The 15,815-nt window shown below is 46.0% G+C and overlaps 1 protein-coding gene across 1 annotated transcript in view; it reads left to right on the plus strand.

The window, feature by feature from the left end:
• Nucleotides 1–15,815, plus strand: part of KCNN2 (potassium calcium-activated channel subfamily N member 2) — a 486,321-nt gene that overhangs the window by 328,444 nt on the left and 142,062 nt on the right. The window contains exons 6-8 of the mRNA XM_046000439.1: nucleotides 9,493–9,695; nucleotides 10,550–11,823; nucleotides 12,429–12,524. Coding sequence (XP_045856395.1) covers nucleotides 9,674–9,695; nucleotides 10,550–11,823; nucleotides 12,429–12,524 — 1,392 coding nt within the window. The 5' untranslated portion in view covers nucleotides 9,493–9,673. The remainder of the gene's footprint in view (nucleotides 1–9,492; nucleotides 9,696–10,549; nucleotides 11,824–12,428; nucleotides 12,525–15,815) is intronic.

The raw sequence follows: 15,815 nt of genomic DNA on the forward strand, positions 1-15,815 counted from the left end.
ACCCCCCGTCCCCCCAGCAACCCTCAGCTTGTTTTGTGAGATTAAGAGTCATTTATGGTTTGTCTCCCTTGAAAAAGAAAGCCAAAGTTGGTGGCATCACAATTCCAGACTTCAAGCTCTATTACAAAGCTGTCATCACCAAGTCAGTATGGTACTGGCATAAAAACAGACACAGAGATCAATGGAACAGAATAGAGAGTTCAGAAATGGGCCCTCAATTCTATGGTCAACTAATCTTCGACAAAGCAGGAAAGAATGTCCAATGGAAAAAAGATACCTTTCCTTTTACTTCCATACCCAGTGATGCTGGGAGAGTTCTCACATTTGTTTTTAACTTTTGGATACACAATTCACACACCATAGCATTTAACCACTTAAAGTGTCTAATCAATGACCGTGTATTCATGGAGTTAAATGACCATCATCTTCCCATTTTTCTTTTTTTTTTTTTTTTAAGATTCTATTTATTTATTTGACAGAGAGAGAGATCACAAGTAGGCAGAGAGGCAGGCAGAGAGAGAGGAGGAAGCAGGCTCCCCGGGCTCGATCCCAGGACCCTGAGATCATGACCTGAGCCGAAGGCAGCGGCTTACTCCACTGAGCCACCCAGGCGCCCCCCATTTTTCAATATCTTTGTCACACACAAAAGAAACAGGGTACATATTAAGAGTGACTCTCCATTTAGTGCCTGGGATAACCACTAATGTAATGTTTTGTTTATAGCTTTGAGTCTTCTGGGTGTTTCCTATAGATGGAGTCATACGTGTGGTCTTTTATGACTGGCTTTCCTTTACACATTTTCCAGTCTCCTTCGTGTCATAGCAAAGCATCAGAACTTTATCCCTTTTTACTCATGAAGAATATTGCATTGTAAGAGCATACCCCATTTTCTTTACACACTCAACCATCGATGGGCATTTGCATTCTTTCCAGCCCTAGGCTATTATTATGAATCATCCTTCTATTAAACATCCACGGACACATTTTTTTTTTTTTTTCTGTAGTTGTGTATTTGCATTTTTCTTGGGCATCTACTTTGGAGTAGAATTGCTGGTTAGAACAGTAACTTTACATTTCATATTTTGAGGAACTGCCAAACTGTTTTCCAGAGAAGCTGAACCATTTTACATTCCCATCAATAATATATGAGGTTTCAAATTTTACCACATCCTGTCCATTTGTTGAAAAGCCCATCCCACCCCCATTGAATTGTCTTGACACCTTCACCAAAAATCAGTTGACCATAAAGGTAAAGGGAGGTTTCTGGATTCTCAGTTCCATTCCACTGATGTATATGTCTATCCTTATTCCATGACACGCTATCTCGATCACAGTACCTTTGTGATAAGTTTTTGTTCAACAAGTGTGAGTCCTAAAACTTGGTCGTTCTTTTTCAAGATTGTTTGACTATTCTGGGCTACTTGATTTCCATATGAATTTTAGCATCAGTTTGTCAACTTCTCCAAAAAATCATCTCGGATTCTGATAAGGATTTGAGAGAATCTGTATATCAATTTGGGGCATATTGACATATTAATTAAATTAAATATTCTCATTTATGAACAAGGAATGTCCCTGAATTTATTGAGGTCTTTTTGAATTTCTTTCAACAATATTTTTAGTTTGTGTATAAGCATCACATTTTTGTTGATACATTTCTAATATTTTTATTGTATTGCACATGGAGTTGTTTTTAAATTTCATTTTCAAAGTGATCATTGCTAGTGTAGAAAAATAAAATTGATTTTTTAATGTTAATTTAGTATCCAGAAATCTGCTGAGCTTTAGTTCTAATAACATCTTAGTAGATTCCCTAAGATTTCCTATGTACAAAATTGGCATCTGTGAATATGGTTTTAGTTTTTCCTTTCCACCTGCATGCCTTTTCTTTCTTTTTCTTGCCTAATTGCACTGGCTAGAACTTCTAGTACAATATTTAATAGAAGCAGAAAGAACAGAGATTGTCTTGTTTCTGATCTTAGGAAGCATTTAGGCCTTTTCACCAGTAAATATGATATTAGCAGTGAATTTTATATTGATGTCTTTTGTTGCATTGAGAAAATACCCTTCTAGTTGTAGTTTGTTGACTGTGTTGATTGTGAAAGTGTTTTGGATTTTGTCAAATGTTTTTCTGTGTCTGTCGAGGTGATTATACAGGTTTTCCCTTTATTCTGCTGATATGCTATATTACATTAGTTGATTCTTTCGAAGGTTTTCTTTTAAATTCCAGTTAGTTAACATACAGTGTAATATTAGTCTCACGTGTACAATATCATGATTCAACACTTCCCTACAACTCCCAGTGGTCATCACCAGTGCTCTCCTTAATCACACTAATTGATTTATAAATGTTAAACTAACCTTATATTCTTGTGGTAAACCCCACTGAGTCATAGCATAAAATATATATATATTTTTTATTTTTTATTTTTTTAGAGAAAGAGTGCTCACATGAGTTGGGATGAGGGGTAGAGAGAGAGGGAGAGAGGGGCTCAATCCCACGACCCTGAGGTCATGACCAGAGCTGATTTCATCAAGAGTCGGATGCTTAACTGACTGAGCCACCCGGGGGCCCCAGCATATAATAATTTTTATATAATGCCATATTCAGTTTGGTTCCATTTTGGGGGGGGCATTTTCATATATATACTCATATGCTATCAATATGTAGTTTTCTTGTGAGGTCCTCATGTTCAGTGATTTTGTTTTCTGCCCACTTCTGTACTCCTGAGCCTCGGAAGTGAATTCTCTATTTTGGTTATTGTACTTTTCAACTCCGGAACTTCAGTTTGCTTCTTTTAAATAATTTCTATCTCTGTATCAGCATCCTCTGGTACATCATTCCCATTGTACCCCTCTTCAACCATTCTCTAAGTGTCCCTTAGAGCTGGGTAGATGAACCCAACCGGCTTAAGAGATGTGTCAGGAAATGTGTTGCTGGATGTGTTTGGCAGTGGGAGATAGAAGGTGATCTGCCTTCTCTGAATGATGGGGGTTTGGCTCTGAAGCCTAGAACCACGACAGCTGTTTTCCCCACCATACAGTAAAATAACCTGGGGATTAAGTCAGTGTCTCCGAAGGAGGACAATGACAGGAATGTAGCAGAGGGAAATTTTTTAGAATCATGATGATGTCTTCACCTCCGAAGCAAAAGCATTAAAGTCCTCCCTAATTTTGATACTTTCAGTTATATGAGGCTAGAAATACTCTTGTTAAGAGGACTTGAAAGTATCCAGTAGTTTTAGCTAATTAAAACATTTTTGAGAGAGACTCATCCTAAGTAGGGAGGGGAAAACACTGTCACATAGCGAGTTTTGTCATTGTCTTTGTCTAGTATGTATCTTTCATGGTTTTTCTGATGCATTGTATTATGTGTATCATGTTGCATCATATGGATAATTCTTGTTACAATATTAATTAAAATAGTAGAGAAAAAGTGCTACTGAATTTACCGCCATAAAATATAACAGCAGTAATAGGGAACAAAAGTCATTTTTAAGAAAAACTTGGTGTATTAGATAAGAAGGAATATGCAAACTTTTTTTCTTTTGAAGATTGTATTTATTTATTTGAGAGAGAGAGAGCAAGAGAGGGAGCACAAGCAGGGGAGAGGGATAGAGGGAGTGGGAGAAGCAGGCTTCCTGCTGAGCACAAAGCAGGGCTGGATCCCAGGACCCTGTGATCTTGACCTTAGCGGAAGGCAGACACTTAACTGACTGAGCCCGGTGGTCGCCCTAAATGTGGAAATCTTGAAAAAGATTTATTAGCATTTAGTGTGTTGGGTTGCTGATGACACTGTTCTTTCTGTTTAATTGAACTTAGAACCAGTTGTGGTTCTTTCCTTTCCTGTAAGTGGGCACCAACACTCTACTTGCCCTAAGGCAATTACTTAGGGAATGGGGATTTATAAATAGTTGGGAGGGGGGAGGCAATAATATATAGATAGACAAAGGGAGATACATAGATTTCCTGAGGCTGTTTGGCAAGTGGTAGAAAATCAAAAGGAAAACAGATCATGTGATTAAATAACACACTGGAATGGGTTAACAGGAAGAGGGAAAAAAAGACCTAAGTCATGGTAGCGCCAATCCTATAAAGAGGGCCAAATAATGATACAGAAATAAATTGGATTTCGGAGGGAAAATAAACTTTCCAGAACTTTTGTAGCTTCATTTTGTTTCAGCACTGTGCAACCCTGGAACTTTTGGGATCACCAAGGGGCAGCTCTGACCTCCGTATTTAGGGATGGCTTTGCATATCTTTGGTCCCATTTTTGCTGACTCTTTACCCCTGCTGTGAGATATTTGGTTTCTCTCTTCCTGTGGCACACAGCTTGGCTTCCTTTCTCTGGTTGTTACCAAACCTGTAGTTTCTTTCCTACTCTGAACCTTTCAGGGCCGCATAGCCAAGGAACAAAACAGTCTTTGATGGCAAGCAGGTAATTTATCCAGTGGCAAGAGAATGGAGGAGGGGAGCTCATGCTCCAAAGGCACTGAGAGGCAGAGGGGGTATAAAGGGTATGGCTGTGGGCTGAGGGGGTTGGGGGCGGGGGATGCTGGATATCAGCCTGGGTCCCAGGAAGGGGTGGAGATTTCCAGGAACTTAAGCCCATCCCTTTTTCTTCCCTTTGTGGTTGGGGGTTTCCCGTCTTGGCGCCTCCTAGGGAGGAGAGTTTAGTTTGTCTCTGTAGTACAGTGAAGGAAAAATGTGAATTTGGCCCACTGTGCCCACCATATTGGACCCCCTGGTTTGATCGCGTTTCTGGTGGTCCCGTGTGGTCTGGTGTCAAGCTCATCCCGGCAGTTAACACCCGTAGGGGAGATACTAGGAAACACAAACACAAACAAACAAAAAAACAGCTTTTAGAAAAATTCCCTATGGGACTCTTTGGGGTTCGTCTAGTGACACGGTTCTCCCCACTCTTTGGCATAATGGGAGAAGCAGCGAGAACACAGGTGGCCGGGTCCCTGCAGGACTGCTGACAAATTCCTCCAAGCCGCAGCGCAGGCAGTTTGAGCGCGGGAATCCCCCTTATTTCACAAAAAGACAAAATGGGCCTGTTAGTGCCAATATATACGTTTCGCTGGCCTGCAGCTTCTTCGACGGTTGTTGCGAACAATAAGGAATGCCAGACCAGACTGCAAAGTAGGCAGAAAACTCTGTGAGCAGCCCAGAATCGCCCTACTTTTTATACTTTTTAATTGGGCACCTTGGACCTGCGTGCCCACAGCCCTGCCATTGTATCCACACTTGTACTGGATCCTTATAAATTATTCTGTTGATCAAATGAAGTCGACAAGAGGCCAGCAGTCAGAAATCACAGAATCCCAACTGTGCCAGTGAGGAAATGTCCCCGAGGCCATTGAAAGGAATTGAATGGTAATGACAAGCCCCTGCGGTCCATTCCGGGGCTGCTAGTGGAGGACAGGCTGTATGAGTCCATAGAGTGATTGGGTTATTCTGTGGCTGTGGAAGAAATGCTAGAAGTCTGCAAAACAGATTCAGCAGGTGGTCTCAGAAGGCTGTGTTAAAAGTCTGGCTTGCCCCTTGCTGCTTGCTAGCTGTGTGACCTGGGGTAGCCAGGGCACTGGATTGCCTGCATTAAGCTCTTTACTTGTAAGATGGAGAGGATAAGGAAAACTTTCCTATCTCCCATAAGGATTCTTAGCAAATGCAAATAAAATAATGCAGAAACTTTCTGAACTGGAATGGGCTGCCTTTAGGTTTTTTTTTTTTTTTTTTTTTTTTTTTAAATGACTTTCTAGATTTGGATGTATGGCTCTAACTGCCAAGGATATTGGTTTATGAAATTGCAGATTCTTTTCAAAAGACTCCCTCTAGTCAGTAATTTTAACCCGGTGTTCATGTTTAATTATGTAACATGGTTCAACTCTAGTGAAACTAGTATACATGCTTCATTTTTTTTCCCTCTTTTTTTGCTGGAGTTGCTGAGACTTTGACAGATATGCCAATTAGCTGGAGATGAAGAGGAGAGTAGAAAAAAATTTGGAAAGTCAATGAATAGGCTCCAACATGATAATTAGTCCCTGAATAATAGCATTCTGGAGAAAAATTAACAAGGCCGTCGCCAATAAGCTCATTCAGGTCTTGACACTTTCTGATCATGATGCAGAAGTAAAAAGAATACACCTAAAAATTATTCTAATCTTTTATTCAGATCCAAGGTGGTTTATCTCTTACAAATTTAGGACAGTCTGTGGTTTAAAAAGAACTGTTCTTATGGCCTTTTAATGGTTCTGTTTTGGGAAATGTGGACCTGTTACTGTGCTAGGAGAATAACTCTTGGTATGACCCCACTTCCGCATTTATATTTACCGCCTTGTAAACTAAGTTCTGAGAGGCTGTGTCTTGTCACAACCTCTCTGTTTGGCAACCCCCAACAATTTTCTCACTTGGGCAAAGAAAAAAAGAAAGTCTCAGAAAAACATTGACTTTGTATCTCAAAGTTCCCTCCAGACTTCTCAGTGTGGGTTACAGATGCCCTGGGTCCCTCCCCAAGTTGTTCTGCCTACTCCTGGAAATAGACCAGAAACATCCAAATTCAGGGGAGTCCTACTTTTGAAGGAACAATGAAGAGAGAGAGAACACGCGGGGTGCCTGGGTGGCTCAGTGGGTTAAGCCTCTGCCTTCCGCTTGCTGGGGTCATGATCTGTGGTCCTGGGATGGAGCCCTGCATTGGCCTCTCTCCTCAGCAGGGAGCCTGCTTCTCTCTCTCTCTCTCTCTCTCTCTCTCTCTCTGCCTGCTGCTCTGCCTACTTGTGATCTCTGTCTGTCAAATAAATACATCTTTTTAAAAAAGAGAGCACAAATAATTCCTAGGAAAAAGAGAATTATAAACAATGGCATCATGTAAATCTGAGTTAAGTAAGGGATCAGAGAGCAAACAACCTGCAGCTTTTTCCAAGACCCTATGTGGTCTGGGAAAATGGATCTTCTAAGACCAATGTTAAGTGTATGTGTTGCGGGGGGTGTTCTTTGTATGTGTGCAAGGTTGAAATACCACAAATATGGGGACCGGGTGTTCTAGTCTAGAGAAAAAAAAAAAAACCCAGGTGATTTTTCAAAAAATGATCCTGGAAATGGGAGGCGACTAATTGATGAGATTCGAAATGCATTTGGTGGATGAGTATGACCTCTGGTGTTAAACTAGAGAAATTCCAGCACTATATATCTTAACCATAGAAAGAGAAGCAAATGTCGTTTTCCAAAAGCTTCTAGTCAGAGGTTACAGGGCATTGTTTTGCGACTTTCTTCCTTCCCTCCTTCTCTCTTTCCCTCCTTGGTCTTCCAGGTATAAATGACTATGTCTTGTGCACACAGCACCACCCCTGTGGGAGAACTCTGTCTTTGTTGCTCTGACTGCTTGGTCACATGTATCTCTATAATTCTTTATAGAAAAAAGGGGCAAAATTACGGTATCTGATTTTTAAAGGTTTATATATAAGTTTACGATTCATTTGTTAATTTTATAAAGAAGAGAGGAATGGTGAAAACAAGAACTCCTTAAATGTGCCCCTGTGGTAACCCAATAGTGTGGGATGTCCCAAACGACACAGATGAAAAATGAAACATGACATTGTTGGGGGGTATCTTGTGGTTTTTCATAATCATACTGATAGAGGATTATCATACTCTCCAAACAGACATTTATTAGCAAGGTGATTTTGGGGGGATGGAGGGTATGATCAGATGATTCTTAAAACAGAATGATGCTATACATCTGATTGACTTCTCTCTCTCCAGTCAGAGTGAGTTTCACATTATTATTTCATGCGGATTTTTTTTTGTTGTTGTTGTTGTTGTTTTAATATTGGTAGGGAAGAAGCACTATGAACTGATTTTAGGTATTCTGACAATTCCTCACGCTGGGTCCTATCTTCATTTCTTTCTTACTCTGTCCGTCCCATCCTCCCCCTCAGTCCCCTTTGTGACCAATGGGATCTCCGTACATGATGGTCATAAATCTTAGTAAACACCCTTTTCTTCTACATGATTAATGGCACTGCACCTAATCCCGTACCAAGGCACAGAGATATATAGGCCAAATGATACAACATTTTGTCCCTGTTAATTAGTTTATGCGACCCTCTGTTTGAAGCCTTAAACTTGCTGTTTGAGAAAGTCAGTTTGATGCATAGAATGTAGTCATTACTTAGAGTGAATCATTCTAGAACCTTATATCTAATTGGATGCTGGCAACAATCGTGATATTTGGGGAGGCATCTAAGTCATCTTTCAGCTAAATTTATGAAAGTATTGATTTCCTGTGATTACACTCCCTTGAAGAATCTCATTTGTAAGGAGGAGTCAAACTTTTCATTCAATTCAGCTGCATGTAGTGACTAGCAGAAGCCTATAGAATGTGCTATGAAGTGAAAATAAATGTATGATTGATTTTGTGCTTGTGTTGAATTTTCACACCAGAGGTGACTAACTTAATTTGGAAGGTTTCGTTGTTAATTTCAAAGTCAGCTCATTAAAATCGTTTTTAATGGACATGCGCCCCACACAATTCTTGCATTAGCTACTCAGCTACCATGAGCTTGGTAACTAAGCAAGTTTTGTTGAATTGCCAAAAAATCAGGACAGAGTATAAACATAAAATACTGGCTCCACTTTGTAGCTATTCAAATTCTACTCCTGACTGAGACTATTGAAAAATAAAATTTCTGACAGTACTCATTATCTTAGGTGGAGACCTGTGGGCCAAAATAGCAACCCCCGCCCCCCCCCCCGCCTTTGCATCTCTTTACTTGCACGTACAAAAAATTTAAAATTGTTTAACCCATGTCCAAAAGATATCCTAAAATGAATTATTCACTCCATGGCATTGAAAACGCGTGCACACAGGCTTAAGACAAGGTACCTGGTGAGCAACTTTAGGGCAGCTGCCGAGTAGAATATCAAGAAATTGGATCCAGCTGAGAATTCCAATTACCTAATGAGGGTGATCTGTTTACGCTCTAATTTCTTGGTCTAGTTCACTATAATCCCGATCATAAAAATCATGCATTTAAATTACGATTTACATTGGAAACAAATATTCAGCTGGCTAGTTCCTTTCCTGTCCTTTTCCGGGAGCCTGGAATTTCCATGTACAAAGAAATACGAAGGAGAAGCACTCAAGATAGAGCAGTAACAATCCTCGGAAAAGGGTCCCCTACCGCTTTGTGTCGGTATATCCCCTAAGAGAAGAGCACATTGCGGGAAATTCGTGAGCCACAAACTGCCATTTTTATCGGTTTATTAGAAAGTAAATAATTATACCTGACTCTAGCAAAACTCCAGCACCGGCCCGGGAGCGGACACTCAGCCGGGGTTTTCATTATTAATAATTTCTGTAACGAACGGTGCGACTCGGCTCGCGCCAGGCCCCTCTCCCACCCCCCGCCGCAGTCGGTGCTCGGCGAAGGAGATGCCCGGGGTTTGCGCATCTGTGACCCGCCTTTGCTTTGTGTCTGTGCTTTGCAGGTGGGGAGGAGGAAGAGGAACAGAGGCGGCGCTGGCGGCCGGCGGTCGCTGAGCAGCCCCCAGACCCTCGAACAAGCCGCCTCTCCACTGCCGGAGAAGCCCGCAGACCTACCCACTGGGGCGGCCAGAGGGCCTGAGCGCCCGAGCCCGGGGACCCGGCGGCCGGGGGCGCCAGCCCCTCATGTTCCGCAGAAGGCGCAAATGTGAGCCGGCGGTAGCTGGGAAAGCCCTCCGCCCCCGCCAGGGGGACCCGGGAAGCCCGCGCGAGCTCCTCCCGCGGACGGTGGGGATCCCCTCCTCCGGCCCCGCCCCCATCCTCCCCCGGCCCGGGTGCCGAGGCGGTTAACCCTCCCAGCGCCGCGGCGCACTCGGGCCGGAGCGCGGCGCAGCCAATCCCGACTCCCCGGCGCCGGAGCCCAGCGACTGGGGAAGATTGGGGCGCAGGGCTGGCTCTGAACTCGTGGCTACCAAACCGGGGCTCAGGCCCCGGGGTTCTCCCCAAGCCCTGCTGCACTGGCGACGCCAGCCGCCAAACTTTTTCTTTCCAAAGCGGGTGCCCCCGCAGTTCTTTGGCGGGCAGCCGGCGGCCCACTCTCCGCGGGACGATCAGGGAGAGGTGGGCGTGCGGCGAGGGGGCCGCTGTTCTGCAGCCCTACGAGGCGTGCACGCGGGCGGACAAGTGGCAGGGGTTCCGCACTGTCCCCGCGCCTGACCCACGGCCCGGGTGGCCCAACGTGCTGCAGTGCCCGGCGCAGGTGATCTAGACTGCGCGTCCGGCACGAGCTAGGGGGGCGGCGGCGACGGGGGGAGGGAGGGAGGGATGCCCCTTTCTTCTCGCCACTCCCCTGCAGCCCGGCTGCACAGTCTGGGGGCCCCCCATCCCCGGTGGTGCTCCCCGGCGCTCCCCATCAGCAGGTGGGCCCCCCCAGCCCTCACCCCGCCCTGGCCTGCGCACCCCCGGGGTTCTCATCCTGCAGATTCCCTCCTCCCCATCCCTCTCTCTCACACACGCTCCCCTAAGCCGCGCGCGCCGCAAACTCGGTCTCGGTCCCCGCAGGTGATGTCATGCCCATTGTTTTGGTGCGCCCAACCAATCGGACTCGCCGCCTGGATTCTACCGGAGCCGGCATGGGCCCTTCCTCGCACCAGCAGCAGGAGTCCCCGCTCCCGACCATAACGCATTGCGCAGGGTGCACCACCGCCTGGTCTCCCTGCAGCTTTAACAGCCCTGACATGGAAACCCCATTGCAGTTCCAGCGCGGCTTCTTCTCGGAGCAGCCGCCGCCGCCGCGCTCCTCACACCTGCATTGCCAGCAGCAGCAGCAGAGCCAGGACAAGCCGTGCCCGCCCTTCGCGTCCCTCCCGCACCCTCAGCACCACCCGCACCTCGCGCACCAGCCGCCGGGCAGCGGCGGCAGCAGCCCATGCCTCCCGTGCAACAGCTGCGCCCCCTCCGGAGCCCCGGCGGCGGGGGCGGGGGCGGGGGATAACCTGTCCCTGCTGCTCCGCACCTCCTCGCCCGGCGGCGCCTTCCGGACCCGCACCTCCTCGCCGCTGTCGGGCTCGTCGTGCTGCTGCTGCTGCTCGTCGCGCCGGGGCAGCCAGCTCAATGTGAGCGAGCTGACGCCGTCCAGCCATGCCAGTGCGCTCCGGCAGCAGTACACGCAGCAGCCGGCATCCGCCTCCCAGTACCACCAGTGCCACAGCCTGCAGCCCGCCGCCAGCCCCACGGGCAGCCTCGGCAGCCTGGGCTCCGGGCCCCCGCTCTCGCACCACCACCACCACCCGCACCCGGCGCACCACCAGCACCACCAGCCCCAGGCGCGCCGCGAGAGCAACCCCTTCACCGAAATAGCCATGAGCAGCTGCAGGTACAACGGGGGCGTCATGCGGCCGCTCAGCAACTTGAGCGCGTCCCGCCGGAACCTGCACGAGATGGACTCGGAGGCGCAACCCTTACAGCCCCCCGCGTCGGTCGGAGGAGGTGGCGGCGCGTCCTCCCCGTCTGCAGCCGCCGCCGCGGCCGCCGCTTCGTCCTCAGCCCCGGAGATCGTGGTGTCTAAGCCGGAGCACAACAACTCCAATAACCTGGCGCTCTACGGAGCCGGCGGCGGCGGCAGCGCTGGAGGCGGCGGCGGCAGCGGGCATGGCAGCAGCAGTGGTACCAAGTCCAGCAAAAAGAAGAACCAGAACATCGGCTACAAGCTGGGCCACCGGCGCGCCCTGTTCGAGAAGCGCAAGCGGCTCAGCGACTACGCGCTCATCTTCGGCATGTTCGGCATCGTGGTCATGGTCATCGAGACCGAGCTGTCGTGGGGCGCCTACGACAAGGTAGGCTCTCCAACCGCTTGCCCAGCTTTCCGGGGCCGCGGGGGCCGGACGCCGGGTGGTTGGGATGCGCCCTGGTGGGAATTCCCTGCCTGCCAGCCCCGAACCTCGCCGGGACGGGGAGCACGGCTCGGACGCGCAGCCCTGATCCGCGAGGCAACTCTACAGGGAGAACCTTTCTGCGCGCAGCCGAAGTTCTGGAGGCAGTGAGTGCCCCAGCGACTTCGGGCACATTAAATGAATGTTTCCAGGAGTCAGTAGGGGAAAGCAAGCCCTGTTGCTTTCCAGGTGCTCGCGATTTAGGAGGCCCCTTTCAACCCAAAGCGCTTAAACTCAGGGATAACTCTCTCTGGGTTTCGAGAGCCAGGATCTGCGCTGGCATATGCCATGGCGTGGACCCTCTCCCTAGCCATCCACCTGCCCTCCTCTCCTCACCTCCGCAGGAGGCCAAGTGAGCTGACGGATCCCACAGCCAAGACAGGTGCTCCCCTCATCCCCATCCTCCTCCTCCTGGGAGTTCATATTCACGGTCTGGGGGTGGTGGGGGGCCCTGGAAGGTGGTTCAAAGTGCTAGTTTCTTAGAGTGCTTCTGTCTGACTGTGTTGCAGGCGTCGCTGTATTCCTTAGCTCTGAAATGCCTTATCAGTCTCTCCACAATCATCTTGCTTGGGCTGATCATCGTGTACCACGCCAGGGAAATACAGGTAACTTAGACTCCGCTATTTATGAATGACCCAAAGCGCGGCCGCCCGCCTGGAGAAGCGCAAGGCAGCTTTTTCCAAACCCTTGTGTCCTTGCCTGAGGTTACAGAAGACACACGCTGTAGTCTTGCCACAGCACCTGACCCGTTCTTTCAAGAAGTTCAAAACAAAACAGCGCAGCACGTAAACAGGCTGGGTTGTACTTGTTAAGCCCTTAAGATGTTCCCCTCTCTTCTAAAGGTCGATCTAGTTCTCCAAATCAGTCCCTGCATGTTTTCCTTAAGGCCAGTTAGATACTAGGCTTCAGTTGTGGGGTAAATGGGAATTCTTGCTTGATAGACCTATCCCCCCTGGGTGCATCATTATGGAAGATAGTGTCCATCTCTATGTATCTTCTTCTGTTAGATAGCTTAGAGAAGAAAATAGGCTCGTGATATTCTTAGCTAATATATGTAAATGAGACATGAGAAAAATTCAAACTCTTTATCTTCAGCCTTTAAAGAAAAAAAAAAAGTCTGCCCTTAGGTTAGAATACAAATTCTGTGTATGTGGTGGTTTGGTAGATTTTTTTTTAGCTGCAATCATTACATTGCCCTTTAAAAAAAAAAAAACCGTCATTTAAGAGCAAAGGCCGCTGCCCTGGTGAGCAGTCTCATTAGGAAATGTTTTGTTCAAATGCAGCCAGGAACTCTATTGTTGAATTTGGCTATTACTGACAATTTCAGAATACTCGTATAAAATTCATGGGTCATCTTTAGAGTTGTTTACTTTGCTGTAGCCTTCAGTCCAAGGAATATTAAGGTTTGTGAATTAAAAGAACTAGGTTTTTCAAAAATGAAGTAAGGTTGGGATTTGCCAGTTTAGAATTTACACTAATATGTATTTTCTGATTTTTTTTGGGGGGGGGGAGTAATTGTTGGCTATTTGTTGGAACTTTTAAGCCCTTCAATTTAGGGTGCTTTCCATTTAAAGGCACCATTTAGGACACCTTTAAATTTAAAACATCATATAGAACTTACCACTTAAATAATTTAATATTAATTATGTTAAGTCAATATGAGGTTAGTCATTAGCAAGCTCACACCAAATATGGAAGAAACCAATTTTAACTATGGTGCAAGCAAAACAAAGATGCTCATGACCCCAAAGGAGCAGGAAAAATGAAGTAAGACTTCGTCTTCCTTTCACATTTGCAAAGAGTTTGAACAGTGTCATTCCAAAGGGAGAAAGTGAGCTAATGAGAATTAGAAAAAATGAGACCATTTAGAGGTAAGTCACCAAACTGCCTTGGCGAAACCAGGAGAACGCACCCTAGAACTCTAACATCTTAATAGTTTATAGGGAGGTCCATCGTAATTCGGGGTTTTGTGATCCTGCCTTTCTGAGATTCTTTGAAACATTCTTAAGTGATACTACAAAGTGGCTTACCCATAATGAGTGCATCTTCTCACTTTGACTTCCAAGAGCAGACACTTAGAGCTGGGAGGAACAAAACGGAGTGAATAGTCTTCTGACTGCATTTACAGATGGGGAGCCTGAAGTCAGATTAGGGGAGTAGCTTGCCAGATGGCACAGCCAGACAGGGCAGAGTGGGCCCAGGCCCTCTCCTTCAGCTTCTAGTCCAGATAGCTTCCTGCTGTGCTCGGTTACTTGTTAGAGGCCCGGAAATATGGACATTTTTTTGGTCCATGATTTCTCTCTACAAATTTGGTTTACAAATAGGTTGCATTTAAAAGGTCACTGTAAAATCTTCTCAGGTATTTTTTAAAAACCAGGTAACTTAGAACAACTTGTTTTGTTTTGCTTGGCGACTGGAGTGGTTTTCCTTCATTTAGTTGGAAAGAGAACTTGCTGGTGTTTTCATTGAGCATTAGCTTTCGTACCTGTCTATTCCTTCTGAAAAGCGCACAGCTAAACAAGCATTTGGGGGGAGACATTGAGTGATAGTCCCATCGAAGGCAAAGCGTCTTCCTGAAGACACTGACTTCTTAAGAATTATTGGAAGGTTCTTTGAAATAACTTACAGGAGTTTGCAAGGAGTAGCCAAATGTTAGTTGTTGTTTTTTTTTAAGATTTTATTTATTTATTTGACAGAGAGAGATCACAAATAGGCAGAGAGGCAGGCAGACAGAGAGAGGAGGAAATAGGCTCCCCGCCGAGCAGAGAGCCCCATGCGGGACTCGATCCCTGGACCTTGGGATCATGACCTGAGCCGAATGCAGAGGCTTAACCCACTGAGCCACCCAAGCACCCATAGGTATTATTAAAACTTTTTTGATACCATGTTAGAACTCTTGAAACTTCTAGAAACTAATAAAAATACAAGAACTCCTATTTTTTACAGATTTTTCACACTTGGAATTGTACTTGCTGGCTCATTTTGAGGACTGTGTCTGTTGCACAAATGCATGGGTATATTGATGGAAAGATACATAGCATGGGTGACAGAAGTGAGGATATGTGCTGCTCCCCTAAAACTTACAAGCCCTGTAAATTTCTCTACCCTTGGGGTGACATAAATATCCCAGAATATTAGATTTGCACAACTGAGTTTCTTTTACCTGATACCTAATTTCTGTTGAACCAGCCGCACTTAAATTTCAAAACTGATCCTTGGGTAGTATCATCCAGTTGTTTTGGTTGTAGCGTTTTCTCTCCCTGTTTTCTCTAGGGGGATTTCTTTCCCAAGCTCAAGCTACAAATGCTTTTCTGAGATGCTTTTACAAAAATTGAAAGTGGAAGAGGGCCAGATAAACTTGAGGACCCTGAACTAGAAGTCAGGCACCAGAAAAACATGTATTAATTTATGCAGATATTAGAGTCAGCCGTGTTGGCAAAAGAGTTGACCTTGAATCCCAAGTGCACAGACGTGTGTATCTGTGTGTGGAAAATGAAACATTGTGCCTCCCCACTTTTTCGACTTATTGATGTCACTGCTGTAGGTGTATTTCTCTCCTAAGTTTTAAGCGAGAAGTCACTTCTCAGTTTACTAGTAACAAATCCAAACATCCTGAGTAGCTGTGAGTGGAAGAACTAAGTGTTGCCAACCAGAGCCTGTCTTTGGAGGTAGCATGTCATCTAAAATGACCTGTTTTTTTTTTTTTTCTTTTTCTGTTTAGCCTATCAGTGTGGTGATGGGGTAGCATGAGCTAGCTAAGTGTGGCTTTCTGGTACATGATAGGATGTGTTAACCATGACGTTAGCCAACGTCCTGGCTCTCTGTCCCCTGGAATGGCTTAACAAAGCTTGGGGAGGCCCTGACATTTCCATGGAGAACCTTGGAAAGCAAGTCAG

Source organism: Meles meles, chromosome 3, assembly GCF_922984935.1.
Source record: "Meles meles chromosome 3, mMelMel3.1 paternal haplotype, whole genome shotgun sequence".
Taxonomy (NCBI): domain Eukaryota; kingdom Metazoa; phylum Chordata; class Mammalia; order Carnivora; family Mustelidae; genus Meles; species Meles meles.